At 37.0% G+C, this 26,367-nt stretch overlaps 1 protein-coding gene across 1 annotated transcript in view; it reads left to right on the forward strand.

Annotated features, from left to right (window-relative positions):
* The window catches only part of LOC100367081 (rho guanine nucleotide exchange factor 28-like), a 144,590-nt gene that overhangs the window by 117,939 nt on the left and 284 nt on the right, over positions 1-26,367 (forward strand). The window contains exons 16-26 of the mRNA XM_085506827.1: positions 3,076-3,126; positions 3,238-3,410; positions 4,043-4,128; positions 6,469-6,589; positions 7,614-7,742; positions 8,823-8,896; positions 9,599-9,654; positions 16,655-16,696; positions 17,663-17,725; positions 20,841-20,885; positions 21,711-21,843. Coding sequence (XP_085362953.1) covers positions 3,076-3,126; positions 3,238-3,410; positions 4,043-4,128; positions 6,469-6,589; positions 7,614-7,742; positions 8,823-8,896; positions 9,599-9,654; positions 16,655-16,696; positions 17,663-17,725; positions 20,841-20,885; positions 21,711-21,843 — 973 coding nt within the window. The remainder of the gene's footprint in view (positions 1-3,075; positions 3,127-3,237; positions 3,411-4,042; positions 4,129-6,468; positions 6,590-7,613; positions 7,743-8,822; positions 8,897-9,598; positions 9,655-16,654; positions 16,697-17,662; positions 17,726-20,840; positions 20,886-21,710; positions 21,844-26,367) is intronic.

Below are 26,367 nucleotides of genomic sequence, written 5' to 3' on the forward strand. Positions count from 1 at the left end.
AGTTTGTATTTTTTGAATTTTAGAGCTGAAATCTAACCACATAATCAATTTATCATCATGATTGTGACATGAAATTACTGCTGTAATATTCATAAACACGTAAATCCAATTGAGAGTACATGACCCTAAAACTAATGACAAATTAACAGGCTGGAGCTGTTTAAAAACAGCTAAACTTGAAAGGATCTGAGCTTCATTATTTAGGGCCTATTTTAAACCCTACCAAGGTCTTTAAATTATTAGTATGGCAGCTATATGTGATATGTGCATTAAATAGATTGGCGATTTCAATTTACCATACCATGTTTTGCTATTCTCATGTTTCCCATGATTGAAACATTAAATTTGATAATTTTCTGATAAATCTGATGCATATATTGCTACTGTAGCAACATTAAAGTAATATTTTTCAAAATTATTATAGACAATTATTAATAACAGTTAATAGTGTATAGTTATTAATCTCATTTTCTGTCAGCATTTGTGTTTTGAATGTATTAAAGTGTTAATGAAAATGTGTATGGTAAAACTACAGTGTTTCTTTCCAAACAGACAATTGCATGTTAATGTAAAGTAAAATAATTATGTTATCAAAGCCATACTTTTATAAATAAATTATTCTTAATCTAATGGGAGGGAACTGTTCAAATATAAAGTGCACTCAACCAACTAAACATTGGCAAAAGTAAAATTAAATATGATGTGTGTTAAACATAGATGCTGCATTGGGTGTTAAACATACATGATGTGCTGGTTGTTGTGCATACATGATGTGCTGGGTGTTAAACATAGATGCTGTGCTGGGTGTTAAGCATACATGATGTGCTGGGTGTTAAACATAGATGCTGTGCTGGGTGTTAAGCATACATGATGTGCTGGGTGTTACGCATACATGATGTGCTGGGTGTTGAGCATACATGATGTGTGCTGGGTGTTAAGCATACATGATGTGCTGGGTGTTGAGCATACATGATGTGCTGGGTGTTATGCATACATGATGTGCTGGGTGTTAAACATAGATGCTGTGCTGGGTGTTAAGCATACATGATGTGCTGGGTGTTAAACATAGATGCTGTGCTGGGTGTTAAGCATACATGATGTGTTGGGTGTAATGCATACATGATGTGCTGGGTGTTATGCATACATGATGTGCTGGGTGTAATGCATACATGATGTGCTGGTTGTTATGCATACATGATGCGCTGGTTGTTATGCATACATGATGTGCTGGGTGTTATGCATACATGATGTGCTGGGTGTTATGCATACATGATGTGCTGGGTGTAATGCATACATGATGTGCTGGTTGTTATGCATACATGATGCGCTGGTTGTTATGCATACATGATGTGCTGGTTGTTAGGCATACATGCATGATATGCTGAGTGTTACGCATACATGATGTGCCAGGTGTTACGCATAGCTGCATACTTGATGTGCTGGGTGTTAGGCATAGCTGCATACTTGATGTGCTGGGTGTTAGGCATAGCTGCATACTTGATGTGCTGGGTGTTAGGCATACATGATGTGCTGGGTGTAATGCATACATGATGTGCTGGGTGTTACGCATAGCTGCATACTTGATGTGCTGGGTGTTAGGCATACATGATGTGCTGGGTGTTACGCATACATGATGTGCTGGGTGTTACGCATACATGATGTGCTGGGTGTTACGCATACATGATGTGCTGGGTGTTACGCATAGCTGCATACTTGATGTGCTGGGTGTTAGGCATACATGATGTGCTGGGTGTAAGGCATACATGATGTGCTGGGTGTAATGCATACATGATGTGCCAGGTGTTACGCATAGCTGCATACTTGATGTGCTGGGTGTTAGGCATAGCTGCATACTTGATGTGCTGGGTGTTACGCATACATGATGTGCTGGGTGTTATGCATACATGATGTGCTGGGTGTTACGCATACATGATGTGCTAGGTGTTACGCATACATGATGTGCTAGGTGTTACGCATACATGATGTGCTGGTTGTTACGCATACATGATGTGCTGGGTGTTACGAAAACATGATGTGCTGGGTGTTACGCATACATGATGTGCTTGGTGTTACACATACATGATGTGTTGGGTGTTACGCATACATGATGTGCTGGGTGTTACGAAAACATGATGTGCTGGGTGTTACACATACATGATGTGTTGGGTGTTACGCATACATGATGTGCTGTTGTTACGCATACATGATGCGCTGGTTGTTACGCATACATGATGTGCTGGTTGTTACGCATACATGATGTGCTGGGTGTTATGCATACATGATGTGCTGGGTTTACGCATAGCGACATACATGATGTGCTGGGTGTTACGCATACATGATGTGCTGGTTGTTACGCATACATGATGTGCTGGGTGTTACGCATACATGATGTGCTGGGTGTTACGCATACATGATGTGCTGGGTGTTACGCATACATGCTACGTTGGGTGTTACGCATACATGCATGATGTGCTGGGTGTTACGCATACATGATGTGCTGGGTGTTACGCATACATGATGTGCGGGGTGTTACGCATACATGATGTGCGTGGTGTTAAACATACATGATGTGCGGGGTGTTAAACATACATGATGTGCTGGGTGTTACGGATACATACTGTGCTGGGTGTTATGCATACATGATGTGCTGGGTGTTATGCATACATGATGTGCTGGGTGTTATGCATACATGCATGATATGCTGAGTGTTACGCATACATGCATGATGTGCTGGGTGTTACGCATACATGATGTGCTGGGTGTTACGCATACATGATGTGCTGGGTGTTACGCATACATGATGTGCTGGATGTTACGCATACATGATGTGCTGGTTGTTATGCATACATGGTGTGCTGGGTGTTATGCATACATGTGCTTGTTGTTACGCATACATGATGTGCTAGGTGTTACGGATACATGGTGTGATGGATGTTCAACATACATTAAAACATACATGTTAGATAAATGCCATTGTTCGATATATTAGGCAATTCATTTTCCTGTATCAAGTAAAATTAGGTATTGATAAAGTGAAAGTAATTTTGAGTCTGATGGTTTCGGTTATTTTTTCAGCACAGCCTATGGCTCATACCTTCAGTTACAAGAATTAATAAAAGAACACGAGTAAGTCATGGATCCTCTGCATGCCATTACTTCCATTCTGCACTAATAGCTTGTTAATTATTCACCACTATATTTACTATCATGTGAGTTATTATTATTTATCTCCTCTAGTAAGCAACATGAGAAGGTAGTTTCTGACAAATATAATGATGAAATATTAAAAGATTTTATGCTCCGGAAGAAACGAACGAAGGCTCGAATGTCACTCACCGAATTTCTTACTGATCCAAGGAATTTTCAGGGTGATGAAGATCAGTCACTTGCTGGAAAACATGGACGGTCTAGTAAGTCAAGTGCATGCAGTCTGTGTCTCTATGAACAATATATTTTGAAAATTTTGCTGGCATTAGCCAATCAGATTTAAATTTGTCACATGTAAAAGACCCAATAGTGCCTGTGCATGCCAATTGATATTTTCACTTCAAAAAAGCCAAATATTTTTTGTAAAAAAATGTTTTGGCAAGCTAAATCTGTCATACCTCAATGACTGCTTGGTGCAGTTACAAGACATGCATGAATTGATGGCCACATTGTACAGTGACAAAATATCCAAAATGGCCACATTGTACAATGACAAAATATCTAAAATTGCTATGTGGTGCAGTAAAAGGACATCCAAAATGGCCACAGAGTGCAGTGACAAGGAGATCCAAGATGGCCACTTGGAACTCTTACAATAGTTTCATGATGGTCACTTAGTATGGTAACAAGACATCTAAGATGGCTCTTGGTGCAGGAGCAAGACACTTCTTATGACGGCTTACAAACTCTGCCATTCGTGGAAATTCATGTCAAATATAAGATGTTTATCTTGTAAGTGTTTATCAGCATGTTTTGAATCTTAGCAACCAGCATACTAAGTAGAAATCTTGCTGAAATATATATTTAAATATTTTATATGAAATGTGTTTACTAGTATCAGGTAAAACAGACTCAGAGAAGAAATCAAGTTCTTCAATGTTTAATTTCTTTCGAAAACCAAGCCAGAGACCACGAAATAAAGTGAGTGTCTTAATATTTTATTTAATCAAATAATCATGTATGTTGTGTCTGTAATTTAAGGTAGAGATGCAGGTTCGTGGGCATTTTTCGTGAATTTTTTTTTTTTTTGCTTTTTCTCACCCAGACAGTCTTGGATAGTGTTAAAATTTCGGAGCATTGTCATTGTTGGAACATTCTCAAAAATCAATTTTAAAATATAGGAAACCGAGGCACGCGTATGTGATTAAAAGATCCGAAAGTTTGTTTGCGTTGCTCTTTGATTGACAAGTCACTGTTGATGTTATATGCAAATGATTGCTGGCCCCAGTTACGGAGCAGCCGATGTGCGACTTCCTGTCCTGGCTCTCTGTTTACTTACCTCAAGCGCGATCAACTAGCAAACTACAAAAAACAGACAAGACGTAGACGCTTCCAGCATGCAAGCGGAATGAAACAAAACATACACTTGTAACTGATAAGTAAACTTTTTCATCCTTAAATAAATTGGTTTTTCATTTATTTTCATGTAGGAGGGAGCGTCGATAGGGCGATTTAATTTTCGCGCAAAACAAGGCAACAATTTTTTTTGTTTTCTTGGTGCATAGATTTCAAGCTTTTTCGCATTGTGGGCGAAACTAAAAAAATGTTTCCACAAATTTTTACTCCAACGGCATTTTAAAACTGAAGTAAACATTTTTCGTTTCGATGTAATGATTATCGTGCTGATAGAATTGTGATGCAATTGACAAACAACACTGCTGTTGCTGTCATCGATAACTAACTTTTCAGTGCCAAAATACACAAACATAAAATGCTCGGTTAATTAAAAATAAATAAAAAGACCTGGAAATTACCGAAAAATCGGCAATGAGATGCTGTTTTTAAACACCGCGGACAAATCATGCACTCTGCGATGCCATCTTGGTTACCTTAATCGGAAACCCCCTTGTCAGCTAGCATGCAATGGTAGCGATGTCGCAAACTACGTTGTATGGTCGTGATCGGCGACCTCTGGTACTAAGGAACTTTATGAATGAGGTATTTCTAGAGGTCAGAGTTCGTTTAATTTGCATCGACCTGTCTCGTCTGTAGTTGAATGAAACCTGCATCGATTTACAATAGTTCCCTTTCCAATGTGACTTTATTTCGAATTTGTTTCACCGGCGTTTGCGAATAGCCGTTGTGTAGTAAAATATTAGGGCCCATTTCAACCTGGTCGTCTAACTTCGCACGGTCCACGGAAACTGCGTCATACAAAGTATTTTTTAAAGGTTTGAGGGAAGGTAAATTTAGACTCAACCCACCCAATGGCGATCGCTATGTTTATATAACTGTATGAATAAGTCATCGGCTTTACGTAATCCATTGTGTCCCTCCCTCAGCGGAATTGATAACACAACGCCATGACAGTTTTCACGCTAGGTTGAGACTTCGCGGACGATTTTTTTGTCCGTTTCCCTCGAATTGTAAATGTTTTTATTTTATTTTTTTTACCTGACAATTTAACATCGGCAAATTACGATGTATGGTGTATTTCTAGGAGTTTCTATTACACATATGAAGCAAATGATTCGTTTTAAATCTTTTTTTTTACAAAATGGCGATTATCTCAGTTTCATTTTTTACTCCAAATTTCAACTTTAAAACTATTTAACTTCAAGACGGTTCATTTGTTTTCGATGAAATTTTCGGGGGTCATTATTCAGGTCTATCCTAAGTAAATGGCTTCGTATGGTTTCACTGTCTTTACTGGAACAGAAACAATAGAGCTGCCAATTAGCGGCTCTGTTAACTGTGAACGATTTATAAAATGTGAATGTTTCAAAGAGCACTGTGTAAAAACTTTTCAATGGAAGCACTAATAAATAAGCCATTATGTTCCCAGTAAACAGAAGTTTTAAATATTTTAAGTGTTCTTAAATTAAAATCAGGGTATGCATTCAAAAGTTAAATAGTTTTAAGTGCACTTTCACCTAAAATGCATGATTTTAACCCAAAATCAACACCACTTAATATAGTATCATAGTACATTATTGTAAACCATAAAACTCAACAGTTTAAATAAAACTCTTTCAAATGATATATAACTTGAAGGGTAAAAAGTATATTTTACTCATGTAATTACAGTAATTAGAGACAATTAGAAATATAGTCTCCCAACCTGCATCTCTACCTTAAATAGATGGCTGTCATTACACCCTTTTGTTCACAATAACCTATGTTCTTTAATTGAAGTCTTCTAATGTCAACTTTTCTTGATGGCAAGGCATTTATAGTTTAGCTATTGTCCGTAGACTGTAAGAGGAAGGTTGTAGTCAATGTCCTGTGTATCCACTTGTCTTTTGTCTCTTCATATTACAGGAAAAGCACAAAGACAAGAGCAAGTCAACTCATCATTTTGTCGCTGTATCAGTCTCTAATTCTGCAAAATGTGATTATTGTGACAAACCATTGGTGAATAAAGATGCAGTCAAGTGCCAAGGTAACATTTATACACTCCCATCATAAGTTAATACTTCTTGTAGAATAATAATGTAATTTCAGTGTTTGTGTATCTGAAATGCATGTTATTTCATACACAAGAAAAGTGAACAAAATTGTTTATGTTAAGAGTGGTGGTCTCAATTTCCTGTCACATGGATATGTTTTGTGGCAGTAAAAAATATGACTAAGTCCTTAACACATCCTTTGATTCATTTAGGATTCTACTAGACTAGACTAGACTAGACTAGACTAGACTAGACTCGACTTTGTGTGGTCTTTCATTCATTGTGCCATTTTGCTTATTACCCTAAAAATAAATGTTTTACAATTTTAAATGTTTGGCACTAAACTGTAATATTCAAGATATAAATATTTTGAAGCGTTTTGAATACATTTGATGAGATCTATGTTCTGTCTAATTCATTCGTAATTAAGCAAACGAAGCAGAAACTCATAGAAAATAGGCATTACCAAAGGTGTTCTCACACCCATGAAAACTTCTGATTTTCAGAGTGATTTAAAAAGATGACGTAATGACAAATATTTATTTGACACACCAAATTTCACTATAAATAATTACAGAATATATTTCCTCACAGATTCCAATTGTCTGGTTGTTCACTGCGAAAGTGTTTGTTCCTCAATAAATCACAGATATTTCTCGGCTCACTGTCCCAATGAAATACATTTTTGTAGTCTTCTTTACAGCTCTCTATGTTCTGTAGTCTCATACTCAATATTAGTTGAGACTTCTGTTTAACAACCGTATTTAAACTGCTTGTAGACTGATTGCATTGACTTTGACTGTGTACTCGCATATTTATATAATCATTATTTTTAGATGGATTTTTTGAATGCCTTCATTCTAACCCATAATACAATATACTAAAAAAAATTTAGACCCTTACAAAATGTAAATATTCAAAAAATAACAAATACAATCAAAATAGAAATAAAGTTAAATTTCTAATGTTAACGAATAAAAATTGTCTAATAATGGTAGTGTTTTGTGTTTTTTGTAGTTTGTTCCATCAACACTCATGATACATGTAAGGAAAGTATTGGACCATGTTCAAAAGTGTCCAAACATCCAAAAGATAAACCTCCAGCAGGTAGTTTACGAGATAAGAAGTTCAGCGTGAGTACGTCAGGTAAGTATCATCTATCACATTGATGTGCTGTCAATAAGGCCAGACTTTTTTTATTCCTTGTTTCGCGAATTTTTATAAGGCAATTTTTGAGGAGGGCGGAAAAAAAATAAAATTAATTCTTTTTTTTTCATTAGATTTGTGTGATTCTCAAAGAATTGTAAGTGAGATCATTGATCGGAGAGATGAAATAAAATTTAAAAAAATTTATAACCTTGTTTCTCATTTGCCCGAGACTTCGGTACTTTGATCATGATACTGCCACGAAAATGCAACTTGGATTTGTTATGCGATGGGTGGTAAAAAATGAAGATAAAAATAATATTTTTTTAGCATTTGTTTGCGCTTACAAGTCGGCGGGCGCGAGAAATTGCGCTGAAATAAAATTATATTTTTATTTCATTTTCGGCTCCTGTTCATTCGGCGGGTTTGCGAAATAAGGGATAATAAAAGTCTGGCCTAAGTACTGGTAACATTATGTCTTACCAAGGATGTATAAAATAAGGGTATGCAACTTAGATATCTATGTGTAATCTCATGGATGTCTTAGACAGATACAAACAAGATTTCCGTCATATTCAAATAGGCAAAACACATGTAAAATATCTAATAGAAGCAGTGACTTTTATTAAATGGTACAATACAACAGAGGGGATGTGGCTTCTATTAGAGCATCCATACATATGAGAAATGATGAATTTTTAGGTCTCAAAGAATGGGTGCGACTTCTAATACAGATATAACAGTAATACATGCTTTGTGAAATAAAGCCTAAGATGACCTAGTTCCTAGACCTCTATAACTCAATGCTTATTTTGCCATATAGATATATTATACCAGCAGACCCTTGTCTTATTACTCCTTGATATTACTACTTTTTAAACCTTTTGTCTACAAATACAAATTATTAATTTATAATATATAATATTTTTTCAATGCCCTGTAGATTTGAAACTTGAAACTATTGCATCCAGACGAATATTAATATGCATGTCTCAATTCACGTATATATACAGCAAGTCTGTGAATTCATGCATATCGTGCATATATACTGTTATTTCATATGTTTATCTTTCTTTTCAGAATTAAGTAAAGCTATATCGTTTACTGTTAAAGATAAGCCTAGGCCATTGAGCTTTTATTATGGCCAGAATAGTGTAAGTAATTTCTTAGTTTTCATAACATGCTGTTCCTGTGTTTATTATACTGGCAAATACTTTTAATTATTTTTCATTTTTTTTGCTGAAGGGAAGATTTAATGAAAATAAAATCTAATGAATATACTTTGTTCCTATATACATTCAACTCGTCACATATCAGTGAAAATAAATTCCATACAAAATGCCCAAAAATTCTAGCTTAAAATAAAATATTTTACAGTAATCATGTCAACACTTTGGTAACAATGTTACATAGCATAAATTTGATCAGAAAGTATACATATACATATACACCTGTAACCGGTACTTCATTGTTGACATTTGTTGATTTTCAAATCATTCACAGTGTATGGTGTTTCCATCATTGTAAATTGACATAATTTGTGGTTTCACCACAGTAAGTAAAGTCATAGTAATACCAAATTTGTTGTCGTCTGTCGTTGTTGTAAAAATGTTTGTTGAAGACTTAATTCCCATATTTAGCAGATCTTTATCAAACATAAATATACTTAGATGACTGTATAGTTTTTGAAGTTGATCTACCAGAAATAGTTTTCTAGTGTTATTACAATCATGATATATACTATTCTACAGTTGACCATGAATTGATCAATTCTTGACGCCTAGCCCTCTAAACATATAGTGTTAGACTAGAGTGTTTGCAGCATATTATCTAAAAATAATTGTGTTTCTTTTCAGAAATCTTTGCCTGGTTATACAGTTCCAAAGCAGCCACCTATAACAAGCACTATTGGGTCAGTATTTTCAATTTCATTTTTGTGTAATAAAAACACTGAGGGCGCTTCTCATACCTGTCCAATTCAGCATGGGGAAATGCATTGTTCACACCATACATTGGGAACATTTCAAAAGATGCTGTGTACATTTCACATTCATTGAGCATAAAGAGTTTGTCAGTGCTTGCACTAAATGAGATGTGTGAATGAGGCACAGATTTTTGTGAATTAAAAACATAATTGAGCTGACCAACATTAAAAACAGATGCGAGTAGAACATCTTTTTATTCGTGAGAATCTCTTTTATACATCTGATCATTTTAGAGTAATTCTCACTCTACCTACATTAGCTTTTAATCCGATTTGTCCAATGGGGTGGGGAGGGGCTCCAATCGAGTGGGCAAGGGGTCCAATGCGGTAGGCAATATGAGGGTGGGGTACAAAATATTACCTAACCATGACCAGGATTTCATGTTAACGATTGCTTTTATGTTAATAATACAGTAATATTATTACTGCTAGTGTTAGCATAAATAACAATACATTTAGTTGCATAACACTAAGTTATTGTGATATCCAAGCATGTTGTTATTAATTACCAAATGCATGTTCTAAGTCCCACTAATTATACGTATCTATAAACCAGAGTAACACTAAACTGTAGCCCCCACTAACATGTTGATATTCTTCCCCCCTCTAATGTTGACAAGCCAGTCTTCCCCACTAACCTGATGAAATCCATTTCCCTCCTCCTCTAATAATTGATTGATTTTGAAGTAAGACTTCTTGCATGCTTTCTATTGCATCCCAAAAAAAAATTGTTGCAAAAAAATTGCATTTTTTTAATCCTACTTTTGCAAATATGATTTGCTGTGAGCAGCCGCTGCAACTAAACTTTTAAACTCATTGCAAGCTTGTTTCAAATTGCAAGTTTGATCTAATTAAAAATAGCGCATGCACTAATGGAATTAATGAGTGTGTTTATAATTTATAATTTGATAATTCAGTATATGATAAATGCAACTGTTTACATGCTCTTCTATTTGAGATGAATCTCTAATAGAAAATATACGGACAAATGATGTTGATTTTTGCTTGGAATTTATTTTCGATATTTATACTAAAGGTATGATTCAGTGAAGATAAAATCCAGCGAATATACCGTTTTTCCGATATTTTACATTTAACTCATCAAAAAGTGAAAATAATTTCCATACAAATCGCTGAAAAAAACTCTCAGCAAAAATTAATTGCAGCTAAAATAAATATTGATATTATCTTAGTGTATCAACTATACAAAATATACCAATATGTTACTGTCCCCAGCAATGAACTCATCATCATTTGTGTCTTTTGTGAAAATGAAACCTCATGTACTTCGAGCAGACATGCAGGTTATCTGGTGCATATGTCGTATGTGTGGTTTAATGGTGTCACACTATGCACTGAATGTTGAGGACACTGTGTATGTGAGTTATGTACGAATGAATTATGTTATTATCGATCAATCTGATTAAAATGAGAATTTTTGGATATTTTGGTTATTTCAAATCAAATAAGAATTCTCGTTGATTTCTTATTTCCTTGGCAAATTATTCTGTATTTTGGAACAATTTGAGCTTTTTTAATCATAGAAACTAACTTGCTGTCAAATAAAATAAAATTTTAATTAAACGCATTAACAATTAAAAACAATTTATAATCCAATATCTTACATTAATCAGATTGTCCATTGCTGTTAATCATGTAAATGTTTTTTCATTAATTTGTTTCGTTTGTTTTTATGTTGCCGTGTTTTGTTTCTGTTTGTCCTTGCTTACACCATGCATTGCCATGGAAACATACATTAACAATCATTATTCATCTTAACTTTCATCCTTGCATAAAATGAAATATAATATTAAATATTGTTTTCTGCTAAATGTGGTGGTAGTGATGGTGTTACAGTCAATTATAGTTTGCTTGGTGTTAATTAACGGTTCCTTCAATTGTGTAATTTGCATATGTAAATATAAAATTATAAAAATGCTTGATTCATGTAAATGCATATAAAATGGGTGTTTGCTCTATGTTTTTATGTGGCTTAATGTCAAGCAGTCAATCATTGGAGCTAAATATTAAGGTTCAGGTATACTGCTGCAACTTGCTTTGTACTTATAATAAACTTTCCGCTAAATATGCTCTGCTGGTACTTTTTTTTCTGAAAATGTTAAAATCTTTTCTTTGTCTTTCTTTAAACAAACAAATAAACAAACACGCCAAAAAATGAGTGGTTTCATGATTTCTTCAGTGTGGGCTTGTGTTGAAATATTTTCTTCTAGTTTTTGCTGCAATGTTGCAAGAAAACAAATTTTCGGTATGAATATAATTAGGATGTATTACATTTGTATTTTGCCCACACTGCAGTAATTAAATTCCACTCTCTGAACACCAAAGAAAAATATAAAATCTTGTTGGTAAGCTGAACAAAATGTTTTCTATATATGAATTCATTGAGCTGTTTCAATTCAACCTGTGACCACCTCATGTGGAAATAGTACATTCCTTACACATGTGATAATAGTAACTTTCGTCCACATGTGAAAATAGTACCCTTCATACCACATGGGAAAATAGTATTTTTCCCACTCACATGAAAATTGTACCTTCTTACAACATGTCAAAATAGCACTTTCCGACCATGTGTGGAAATAGTACCTTCCTACCACATGTGAAAATAGCACTTTCCGATCATGTGTGGAAATCATACCTTCCTATCACATGTGAAAATAGCACTTTCCGACCATGTGTGGAAATCATACCTTCCTATCACATGTGAAAATAGCACTTTCCGACCATGCATGGAAATCGTACCTTCCTACCATATGTGAAAATAGCACTTTCCGACCATATGTGAAAATAGCACTTTCTGACCATGCGTGGAAATCGTGCCTTCCTACCATATGTACAAATAACACCTTCCAACCATGCATGGAAATCGTACCTTCCTACCATATGTGAAAATAGCACCTTCTGACCATGTGTGGAAATCGTACCTTCCTACCATATGTGAAAATAACACCTTCTGACCATATGTTGAAATCATACCTTCCTACCACATGTGAAAATAACACCTTCTGACCATGTGTGGAGATCATACCATCCTACCATATGTGGAAATTGTACCATCCTACCATATGTACAAATAACACCTGCCTACCATATGTGGAAATCGTACCTTCCTACCACATGTGCAAATAACACCTTCCGACCATGCATGGAAATCGTACCTTCCTACCATATGTGAAAATAGCACTTTCCGACCATATGTGAAAATAGCACTTTCCGACCATGCGTGGAAATCGTGCCTTCCTACCATATGTACAAATAACACCTTCCAACCATGCATGGAAATCATACCTTCCTACCATATGTGAAAATAGCACCTTCTGACCATGTGTGGAAATCGTACCTTCTACCATATGTGAAAATAACACCTTCTGACCATATGTTAAAATCATACCTTCCTACCACATGTGAAAATAACACCTTCTGACCATGTGTGGAGATCATACCTTCCTACCATATGTGGAAATCGTACCTTCTGACCATGTGTGGATATCGTGCCTTCCTACATATGAAAATAACACATTCTGACCATATGTGGAAATCGTGCCATCCTACCATATGTACAAATAACACCTTCCAACCATGCATGGAAATCGTACCTTCCTACCATATGTGAAAATAACACCTTCTGACCATGTGTGGAAATCGTACCTTTCTACCATATGTGTAAATCGTACCTTCCTACCATATGTGGAAATCGTACCTTCTGACCATGTGTGGATATCGTACCTTCCTACATATGAAAATAACACATTCTGACCATATGTGGAAATCATGCCATCCTACCATATGTACAAATAACACCTTCCAACCATGCATGGAAATCATACCTTCCTACCATATGTGAAAATAACACCTTCTGACCATGTGTGGAAATCGTACCTTCCTACCATATGTGGAAATCGTACCTTCTGACCATGTGTGGATATCATACCTTCCTACCATATGTGAAAATAACACCTTCTGACCATGTGTGGAAATTGCACCTTCTGACCATGTGTGGATATCGTACCTTCCTACCATATGTGAAAATAGCATCTGTTGACCATGTGGAAATCGTACTTTCCTACCACATCTGAAAATAGCACCTTCTGACCATGTGTGGAAATCGTACCATCCTACCATATGTACAAATAACACCTGCCTACCATGCGTGGAAATTGTACCTTCCTACCACATGTGAAAATAGCATCTTCTGACCATGTGTGGAAATCGTACCTTCCTACCACATGGGAAATAGAACATTCTGACCATATGTGGAAATCGTACCATCCTACCATGTGTACAAATAACACCTGCCTCCCATGCGTGGAAATTGTACCTTCCTACCACATGTGAAAATAACACCTTCTGACCATGTGTGGATATCGTACCTTCCTACCATATGTGAAAATAGCATCTGTTGACCATGTGGAAATCGTACTTTCCTACCACATCTGAAAATAGCACCTTCTGACCATGTGTGGAAATCGTACCATCCTACCATATGTACAAATAACACCTGCCTACCATGCGTGGAAATTGTACCTTCCTACCACATGTGAAAATAGCATCTTCTGACCATGTGTGGAAATCGTACCTTCCTACCACATGGGAAATAGAACATTCTGACCATATGTGGAAATCGTACCATCCTACCATGTGTACAAATAACACCTTCCAACCATGCATGGAAATCGTACCTTCCTACCATATGTGAAAATAGCACCTTCTGACCATGTGTGGAAATCGTACCTTCTACCATATGTGAAAATAACACCTTCTGACCATATGTTAAAATCATACCTTCCTACCACATGTGAAAATAACACCTTCTGACCATGTGTGGAGATCATACCTTCCTACCATATGTGGAAATCGTACCTTCTGACCATGTGTGGTTATCGTGCCTTCCTACATATGAAAATAACACATTCTGACCATATGTGGAAATCGTGCCATCCTACCATATGTACAAATAACACCTTCCAACCATGCATGGAAATCGTACCTTCCTACCATATGTGAAAATAACACCTTCTGACCATGTGTGGAAATCGTACCTTTCTACCATATGTGTAAATCGTACCTTCCTACCATATGTGGAAATCGTACCTTCTGACCATGTGTGGATATCGTACCTTCCTACATATGAAAATAACACATTCTGACCATATGTGGAAATCATGCCATCCTACCGTATGTACAAATAACACCTTCCAACCATGCATGGAAATCATACCTTCCTACCATATGTGAAAATAACACCTTCTGACCATGTGTGGAAATCGTACCTTCCTACCATATGTGGAAATCGTACCTTCTGACCATGTGTGGATATCATACCTTCCTACCATATGTGAAAATAACACCTTCTGACCATGTGTGGAAATTGCACCTTCTGACCATGTGTGGATATCGTACCTTCCTACCATATGTGAAAATAGCATCTGTTGACCATGTGGAAATCGTACTTTCCTACCACATCTGAAAATAGCACCTTCTGACCATGTGTGGAAATCGTACCATCCTACCATATGTACAAATAACACCTGCCTACCATGCGTGGAAATTGTACCTTCCTACCACATGTGAAAATAGCATCTTCTGACCATGTGTGGAAATCGTACCTTCCTACCACATGGGAAATAGAACATTCTGACCATATGTGGAAATCGTACCATCCTACCATGTGTACAAATAACACCTGCCTCCCATGCGTGGAAATTGTACCTTCCTACCACATGTGAAAATAACACCTTCTGACCATGTGTGGATATCGTACCTTCCTACCATATGTGAAAATAGCATCTGTTGACCATGTGGAAATCGTACTTTCCTACCACATCTGAAAATAGCACCTTCTGACCATGTGTGGAAATCGTACCATCCTACCATATGTACAAATAACACCTGCCTACCATGCGTGGAAATTGTACCTTCCTACCACATGTGAAAATAGCATCTTCTGACCATGTGTGGAAATCGTACCTTCCTACCACATGGGAAATAGAACATTCTGACCATATGTGGAAATCGTACCATCCTACCATGTGTACAAATAACACCTGCCTACCATGCGTGGAAATTGTACCTTCCTACCACATGTGAAAATAACACCTTCTGATCATGTGTGGATATCGTACCTTCCTCCCATATTTGGAAATAGCACCTTTTGACCATGTGGAAATCATACCTTCCTACCACATGTGAAAATAGCACCTTCTGACCATGTGTGGATATTGTACCTTCCTACCACATGTGAAAATAGCATCTTCTGACCATGTGTGGAAATCGTACCTTCCTACCATATGTGAAAATAGCACTTTCCGACCATATGTGAAAATAGCATCTTCTGACCATGTGTGGAAATCGTACCTTCCTACCATATGTGAAAATAACACCTTCTGACCATATGTTGAAATCATACCTTCCTACCACATGTGAAAATAACACCTTCTGACCATGTGTGGAGATCATACCTTCCTATCACATGTGAAAATAGCACTTTCCGACCATGCATGGAAATCGTACCTTCCTATCACATGTGAAAATAATACCTTCCAACCATGTGTGGAAATTGTACCATCCTACCATATGTGGAAATCATACCATCCTACCATATGTACAAATAACACCTGCCTACCATATGTGGAAATCGTACCTTCCTACCACATGTGCAATTAACACCTTCCGACCATGCATGGAAATCGTACCTTCCTACCACATGTGAAAATAATACCTTCCAACCATGTGTGGAAATTGTACCATCCTACCACATGTGAAAATGGTTCATTCCATATTATTATATTGAATTGAAACAGCTCATTGATATATCATTTAAAATTTATGAAACAACGCGTCATTTACCTCACCAACAAGGAATTTTTTTATTTCTATTATCATAATAACTATACAAATTGAATTCTAGGCGTTGGCATTGGCATCGAGCTGCCGTCAAATTAGGGGTCAGGTTAGTGCGGTTTGACCCTACCTACCTGTTTACCAACAGTATCATTCATAGAATAGCTATGCTTCAACATGCTTTATCTTTTCTCATTGCACTTTCCAGGTGGTTTGACCTGTTGACCCTTGACCAAGGTGGTTTGCCCTGGTTTCTATGACTTCATTTCCCCCAGTGGGTATTACCATCGAACATGAAGACAATGAATTTTTTTTTTTTCAAATAGTACAGAACTGTAATTTTGTTTATCATTTTCTTACGGATTTAAAATATCAAATAACTACACTGTGGTCATCATGGTGATTTTTTCATTTGTTCATCAGCTGCTCTTTTGAAGTGTGACAGCTACCTGGAAGTGCCTACTTTTCTTTAAAAAAAATGACTTCTTTCTTATCTATATTATGCCTGTTTCTTCTCTGCACCTGCATGCCTTTCCACACAAGCAGCACTCAACACAGGTACCTTCACGTTTCTCGTTGTGCTCAATCTCTTCATAATCGACAGTTTACCTTCAGTTAGCAGAGTAAATAAATCAGAGAACAAATTATCCAACAGATGAGGCAGGGTACCTGATTAATAAAACTATGCATAAATTATTATTATAAATACAAATAAAAAATCATTTCAAATTTTCTAAAATGATTTATCATTAAAATGTTTCGTCTAGTTGTGCTTGTGATATTAAATAAAGACAACCCTGAATATCCAATACCATGAAGCTTCCTGAACTTTCAGTAGTCTATCAACTTAAATTAATATTTAAATTAATAATCCTGTAATTTTTAAAAGGTTTTAAATTTAGATTTATCTGTTATATTTATATATCATTTCATCAGCTCTTTGTTTCATTTTGTTTTGTCCTTATACTTGTTTTGTCTTTGTCTTTGTTTATGTTTCTGTTCTTATTTCTGTTTATATTATATTATTTGACAATTGAATTTATCATTTTCATTACATTTATTTTCTCCCTTCTAGTCGACAAAGACGTGAACTTTTTCACGCTCTCCATCGTCAGCATTCCAGTAGTTCTTGTGGAAGGTGAACACATTTCTCCCACTATCTATGTGGTTTTTTCTTGATTTCATTGCCATGGCTTTAACAATCTCACATATCGTACTAAAATTTAAATGTCAGTCAGATTAGACCTACAAACATAAACCTAAAAAAAGAACAAATCACCAAACAAAATCTATTATTAAAAGTAGTAATTACTACTCATAAAAAAATGTTACTGTTTTGTGTGACCACACATTCTTCACTACTGCCAACACTGATGGCTATATCGGCAAACAACTTATTGTTCTGATGATGTGCCGTAGATGTAGTTGTCATGACGATGCAGTTTCCAGGATGTTATCATGCATGAATGTTTGTGCAATGCATGGATACCAATATGTCATGATTTGTATTGCCAGTCTAGGTTCTGACATCTTATAAGCTTTATTGAAACTTCTGTTACACAATTGAGTTCACTTACACTGTGTTCACAGCAAAACACTTGCATTGTGTTCACAGGGAAACACTTGCAATGTGTTCACAGGGAAACACTTGCAATGTGTTCACAGGGAAACACTTGCACTGTGTTCACATGGAAACACTTGCAATGTGTTCACAGGAAACACTTGCAATGTGTTCACAGGGAAACACTTGCAATGTGTTCACAGGGAAACACTTGCAATGTGTTCACAGCAAAACACTTGCACTGTGTTCACAAGGAAACACTTGCAATGTGTTCACAGCAAAACACTTGCACTGTGTTCACAGGGAAACACTTGCACTGTGTTCACAGGGAAACACTTGCACTGTGTTCACAGGGAAACACTTGCACTGTGTTCACAGGGAAACACTTGCACTGTGTTCACAGCGAAACACTTACACTGTGTTCACAGCGAAACACTTTCAATGTGTTCACAGGGAAACACTTGCACTGTGTTCACAGGGAAACACTTGCACTGTGTTCACAGGGAAACACTTGCACTGTGTTCACAGGGAAACACTTGCACTGTGTTCACAGGGAAACTCTTGCACTGTGTTCACAGGGAAACTCTTGCACTGTGTTCACAGGGAAACACTTGCACTGTGTTCACAGGGAAACATTTGCAATATGTTCACAGCGAAACACTTGCACTGTGTTCACAGGGAAACACTTGTACTGTGTTCACAGGGAAACACTTGCACTGTGTTCACAGGGAAACACTTGCAATATGTTCACAGCGAAACACTTGCTCTGTGTTCACAGCGAAACACTTGCACTGTGTTCACAGGGAAACACTTGCACTGTGTTCACAGCAAAACACTTGCACTGTGTTCACAGCAAAACACTTGCACTGTGTTCACAGCAAAACACTTGCACTGTGTTCACAGGGAAACACTTGTACTGTGTTCACAGGGAAACACTTGCAATGTGTTCACAGGGAAACACTTGTACTGTGTTCACATGGAAACACTTGCAATGTGTTCACATGGAAACACTTGCACTGTGTTCACAGCAAAACACTTGCACTGTGTTCACAGGGAAACACTTGCACTGTGTTCACAGGGAAACACTTGCACTGTGTTCACAGGGAAACACTTGTACTGTGTTCACAGGGAAACACTTGCAATGTGTTCACAGGGAAACACTTGCAATGTGTTCACAGGGAAACACTTGTACTGTGTTCACATGGAAACACTTGCAATGTGTTCACATGGAAACACTTGCAATGTGTCCACAGGGAAACACTTGCACTGTGTTCACAGGGAAACACTTGCACTGTGTTCACAGCAAAACACTTGCATTGTGTTCACAGGGAAACACTTGCAATGTGTTCACAGGGAAACACTTGCAATGTGTTCACAGGGAAACACTTGCAATGTGTTCACAGGGAAACACTTGCAATGTGTTCACAGGGAAACACTTGCACTGTGTTCACAGGGAAACACTTGCACTGTGTTCACAGGGAAACACTTGCACTGTGTTCACAGGGAAACACTTGCAATGTGTTCACAGGGAAACACTTGCACTGTGTTCACAGGGAAACACTTGCACTGTGTTCACAGGGAAACACTTGCACTGTGTTCACAGCGAAACACTTGTACTGTGTTCACAGCGAAACACTTGTACTGTGTTCACAGCGAAACACTTGTACTGTGTTCACAGCGAAACACTTGTACTGTGTTCACAGCGAAACACTTGTACTGTGTTCACAGGGAAACACTTGCACTGTGTTCACAGGGAAACACTTGCACTGTGTTCATAGGGAAACACTTGCAATGTGTTCACAGGGAAACACTTGTACTGTGTTCACAGCAAAATACCTCCACACTAAAACTTGTAGGAATTTTAGCCTATTGGAGGGTGCTATGCTGATTGTCATAAGAATACTGTGTAATTGAATTCCACACATCACCTCAAAATACAGTAATAAACAAAGAAAAAAATTGACACGCTTTGAGTCGATGCTCAAATATGTGTATGTAATATTCCAAATGTACTGTGTACTGAGGTTCTGTATTTGGTAATGATATTAATAAGAAGTGTTCATTCGTATAGTTTGTCATTGTCTGCATTTTGAAGTTTGTTACGCATCACGCCATTGGATAGTAATCTGTGCATCTCTGTTGATCTTACTAATATTATCAATAAGAGAATTGTTGCAAAATCATGCACGATTATAAAGTGTGAGTCATTCCAGCAAGTCAGGGTTGTGAAAATGTGTGGTCTTATCCTATATGGTACACAGTAAAAAACGAGCACACTGCAATAATTTAATTTCAGTATCAGATGTAATAGCACACAACTGAATTTAATATCTGCTTAGTTTTAGTCGGATGTTTGTTGTCATTTAATATCTGTACACATTATATGAACCCAGTGATACAAGAATACAAAATCTATATGCCAGTAAAAAAAAATAAACGATTTTATCAATAGCAAAGTGTTAAAAAAATTGAAAGCCATGGTATATGAAACAAGGATGGATTCACAGTAGTCTGTCTGAAAGATGTTTCCGCGTTAATTCACTTCCCTGGATCCCGGCATGATTTCCCATCTATCTTATCTTCCGCATGTTCACCTCCACTGCATGCCTCTCTGTGTATATCAATTCTTCCCAGGTAAAAGTAATGAATGCTTGTGTTGTATTTTTTTTTTCATATGCATGTTTGTTTACAGTCAACCCATCAATGAAGAAATGGAAGACCCATCATCCCAAACCAAGTAAGTTTTATTGCGCAATGGCCCTGTGCTCCTTCATGTTCGCAAATCAGATGAGAATAGCCTTCCTGCATGTTATTTGTTTTTCTTTTCTGCAGTTACAGTAATTGGAATATGTGATACATCAAAACTAAGGCACAGGAGTATTGAGCTTCACTATTTGGCACAACGCAATTACAAAATATTATCTCCACGTAATTTATAAGTGAAATATATCCTTCCCTCATTCTGCCTGGTGACATTTACTGCATGCTAAATTGTGTTTTACGTACAGTGAGATATGTTGGATGCAGATTACATACATGGAGTTTGAGCTTGGTTCAACCAATCACCCAAGCCCATACTTTCACATGACCTTTGTTCAACCAATCACCCAATCCCATACTTTCACATGACCTTTGTTCAACCAATCACCCAATCCCATACTTTCACATGACCTTTGTTCAACCAATCACCCAATCCCATACTTTCACATGACCTTTGTTCAACCAATCACCCAATCCCATACTTTCACATGACCTTTGTTCAACCAATCACCCAAGCCCATACTTTCACATGACCTTTGTTCAACCAATCACCCAAGCCCATACTTTCACATGCCATTGGTTCAACCAATCACCCAATCCCATACTTTCACATGACCTTTGTTCAACCAATCACCCAATCCCATACTTTCACATGACCTTTGTTCAACCAATCACCCAAGCCCATACTTTCACATGCCATTGGTTCAACTAATCACTCAAGCCAATAGTTTGACATTATCTTGGTTTGATCTGCACATTCACTGTTGACAGATGTCTCATCATAATCTTGCCTTTAACATAGTATTTCTGAGACTCTGTCTGGATCTATGGAGTCATTAGATGAAGATGCAACAGATGATGCACATTACGAGAATGATCCGGATCTGGTGCTCAAAGACGAACCAGAATCATGGAGCGTCATGGTCGATAAAAAGGTATAATAGTCATAGTTGAATTTTGATTGAGATCAAAAATACTACTAGAGTTTATACTATGATTCTACCTGAGTCACTAAAGTTTATACTGTGATTCTAACTGAGTTACTAGAGTTTATACTAAGATCCTACCTGAGTCACTAGAGTTCATACTGTGATTCTACCTGAGTCACCAGAGTTTATACTATGATTCTACCTGAGTTACTAGAGTTTATACTACACTTGTATGATTCTACCTGAGCTACTAGAGTTTATACTGTGATTCTACCTGAGTTTAATACTAGAGTTTATACTAAGATTCTACCTGAGTCACCAGAGTTTATTCTATGATTTTACCTGAGTTACTACAGTTTATACTATGATTCTACCTGAGTTACTACAGTTTATACTACATTTGTATGATTCTACCTGAGCTACTAGAGTTTATACTGTGATTCTAGTTGAGTTACTAGAGTTTATACTGTGATTCTAGCTGAGTTACTAGAGTTTATACTGTGATTCTAGCTGAGTTGCTAGAGTTTATACTGTGATTCTAGCTGAGTTACTAGAGTTTATACTGATTCTACCTGAGTTACTGGAGTATATACTGTGATTCTACCTGAGTTACTAGAGTTTATACTGTGATTCTAGCTGAGTTACTGGAGTTTATACTATGATTCTACCTGAGTCACCAGAGTTTATACTGTGATTCTACCTGAGTCACCAGAGTTTATACTATGATTCTACCTGAGTTGCTAGAGTTTATACTGTGACTCTACCTGAGTTGCTAGAGTTTATACTGTGATTCTACCTGAGTCACCAGAGTTTATTCTTTGACTCTACCTGAGTCACTAGAGTTTTACTGTGATTCTACCTGAGTTACTAGAGTTTATACTAAGATCCTACCTGAGTCACTAGAGTTCATACTGTGATTCTACCTGAGTTACTAGAGTTTATACTGTGACTCTACCCGAGTTACTAGAGTTTATAATGTGACTCTACCTGAGTCACTAGAGTTTTACTGTGACTCTACCTGAGTTGCTAGAATTTATACTGTGACTCTACCTGAGTTGCTAGTTTATACTGTGATTCTACCTGAGTTGCTAGAGTATATACTGTGATTCTACCTGAGTTGCTAGAGTTTATACTGTGATTCTACCCAAGTTGCTAGAGTTTATACTATGACTCTACCTGAGTTGCTAGAATTTATACTGTGACTCTACCTGAGTTGCTAGAGTTTATACTATGACTCTACCTGAGTCACTAGAGTTCTACTGTGATTCTACCTGAGTTACTAGAGTTTATACTAAGATCCTACCTGAGTCACTAGAGTTCATACTGTGATTCTACCTGAGTTACTAGAGTTTATACTGTGACTCTACCTGAGTTACTAGAGTTTATACTGTGACTCTACCTGAGTTGCTAGAGTTTATAGTGTGATTCTACCTGAGTTGCTAGAGTATATACTGTGATTCTACCTGAGTTGCTAGAGTTTATACTGTGATTCTACCCAAGTTGCTAGAGTTTATACTATGACCCTACCTGAGTTGCTAGAATTTATACTGTGACTCTACCTGAGTTGCTAGAGTTTATACTATGACTCTACCTGAGTTGCTAGAATTTATACTGTGACTACCTGAGTAGCTAGTTATACTGTGATTCTACCTGAGTCACTAGTCTAGAGTTCTACTGTGATTCTACCTGAGTTACTAGAGTTTATACTAAGATCCTACCTGAGTCACTATGGTTCATACTGTGATTCTACCTGAGTTGCTAGAGTTTATACTGTGACTCTACCTGAGTCACTAGAGTTTTACTGTGACTCTACCTGAGTTGCTAGAATTTATACTGTGACTCTACCTGAGTTGCTAGAATTTATACTGTGACTCTACCTGAGTTGCTAGAGTTTATACTGTGATTCTCCCTGAGTTGCTAGAGTTTATACTGTGATTCTACCTGAGTTGCTGTAGTTTATACTGTGATTCTACCTGAGTTACTGGAGTATATACTGTGATTCTACCTGAGTTACTAGAGTTTATACTGTGATTCTAGCTGAGTTACTGGAGTTTATACTATGATTCTACCTGAGTCACCAGAGTTTATACTGTGATTCTACCTGAGTCACCAGAGTTTATACTGTGATTCTACCTGAGTTACTAGAGTTTATACTATGATTCTACCTGAGTTGCTAGAGTTTATACTGTGATTCTACCTGAGTTGCTAGAGTTTATACTGTGATTCTACCTGAGTTGCTAGAGTTTATTCTGTGATTCTACCTGAGTTGCTAGAGTTTATACTGTGATTCTACCTGAGTTGATAGAGTTTATACTGTGATTCTACCTGAGTTGCTAGAGTTTATTCTGTGACTCTATCTGAGTTGCTAGAGTTTATACTGTGACTCTATCTGAGTTGCTAGAGTTTATACTGTGACTCTACCTGAGTTGCTAGAGTTTACACTATGACTCTGCCTGAGTTGCTAGAGTTTATTCTGTGACTCTATCTGAGTTGCTAGAGTTTATACTGTGACTCTATCTGAGTTGCTAGAGTTTATACTGTGACTCTATCTGAGTTGCTAGAGTTTATACTGTGACTCTATCTGAGTTGCTAGAGTTTATACTGTGACTCTACCTGAGTTGCTAGAGTTTACACTGTGACTCTGCCTGAGTTGCTAGATTTTATACTGTGACTCTATCTGAGTTGCTAGAGTTTATACTGTGATTCTACCTGAGTTGCTAGAGTTTATACTGTGATTCTACCTGAGTTGCTAGAGTTTATACTGTGATTCTACCTGAGTTGCTAGAGTTTATACTGTGATTATACCTGAGTTGCTAGAGTTTATACTGTGATTATACCTGAGTTGCTAGAGTTTATACTGTGACTCTATCTGAGTTGCTAGAGTTTATACTGTGACTCTATCTGAGTTGCTAGAGTTTATACTGTGACTCTATCTGAGTTGCTTGAGTTTATACTGTGACTCTACCTGAGTTGCTTGAGTTTACACTGTGACTCTGAGTTGCTAGAGTTTATACTGTGACTCTACCTGAGTTGCTAGAGTTTATTCTGTGATTCTACCTGAATTGCTAGAGTTTATACTGTGATTCTACCTGAGTTGCTAGAGTTTATACTGTGACTCTACCTGAGTTGCTAGAGTTTATACTGTGACTCTATCTGAGTTGCTAGAGTTTATACTGTGACTCTATCTGAGTTGCTAGAGTTTATTCTGTGACTCTATCTGAGTTGCTAGAGTTTATTCTGTGACTCTACCTGAGTTGCTAGAGTTTATACTGTGATTCTACCTGAGTTGCTAGAGTTTATTCTGTGACTCTATCTGAGTTGCTAGAGTTTATTCTGTGACTCTATCTGAGTTGCTAGAGTTTATTCTGTGACTCTATCTGAGTTGCTAGAGTTTATACTGTGATTCTACCTGAGTTGCTAGAGTTTATACTGTGATTCTACCTGAGTTGCTAGAGTTTATTCTGTGACTCTACCTGAGTTGCTAGAGTTTATACTGTGACTCTATCTGAGTTGCTAGAGTTTATACTGTGATTCTACCTGAGTTGCTAGAGTTTATTCTGTGACTCTACCTGAGTTGCTAGAGTTTATACTGTGACTCTATCTGAGTTGCTAGAGTTTATTCTGTGACTCTATCTGAGTTGCTAGAGTTTATTCTGTGACTCTATCTGAGTTGCTAGAGTTTATACTGTGATTCTACCTGAGTTGCTAGAGTTTATTCTGTGACTCTATCTGGGTTGCTAGAGTTTATTCTGTGACTATCTGAGTTGCTAGAGTTTATACTGTGATTCTACCTGAGTTGCTAGAGTTTATACTGTGACTCTATCTGAGTTGCTAGAGTTTATACTGTGACTCTATCTGAGTTGCTAGAGTTTATACTGTGACTCTATCTGAGTTGCTAGAGTTTATTCTGTGACTCTATCTGAGTTGCTAGAGTTTATTCTGTGACTCTATCTGAGTTGCTAGAGTTTATACTGTGATTCTACCTGAGTTGCTAGAGTTTATACTGTGACTCTATCTGAGTTGCTAGAGTTTATACTGTGACTCTATCTGAGTTGCTAGAGTTTATTCTGTGACTCTATCTGAGTTGCTAGAGTTTATACTGTGACTCTATCTGAGTTGCTAGAGTTTATTCTGTGACTCTATCTGAGTTGCTAGAGTTTATACTGTGACTCTATCTGAGTTGCTAGAGTTTATTCTGTGACTCTATCTGAGTTGCTAGAGTTTATACTGTGACTCTATCTGAGTTGCTAGAGTTTATTCTGTGACTCTATCTGAGTTGCTAGAGTTTATACTGTGACTCTATCTGAGTTGCTAGAGTTTATACTGTGACTCTATCTGAGTTGCTAGAGTTTATACTGTGACTCTATCTGAGTTGCTAGAGTTTATTCTGTGACTCTATCTGAGTTGCTAGAGTTTATTCTGTGACTCTATCTGAGTCACTAGTTGATGTCACAATTTCAAATTGTTTGCAAAGCTTGAAAAATATCACGTGGGTTTATGCGACATAAAGATCCTTTTACTATTGTTTTC

The sequence above is a fragment of the Saccoglossus kowalevskii genome, chromosome 13 (genome assembly GCF_978046115.1).
Source record: "Saccoglossus kowalevskii chromosome 13, keSacKowa6.1, whole genome shotgun sequence".
Taxonomy (NCBI): domain Eukaryota; kingdom Metazoa; phylum Hemichordata; class Enteropneusta; family Harrimaniidae; genus Saccoglossus; species Saccoglossus kowalevskii.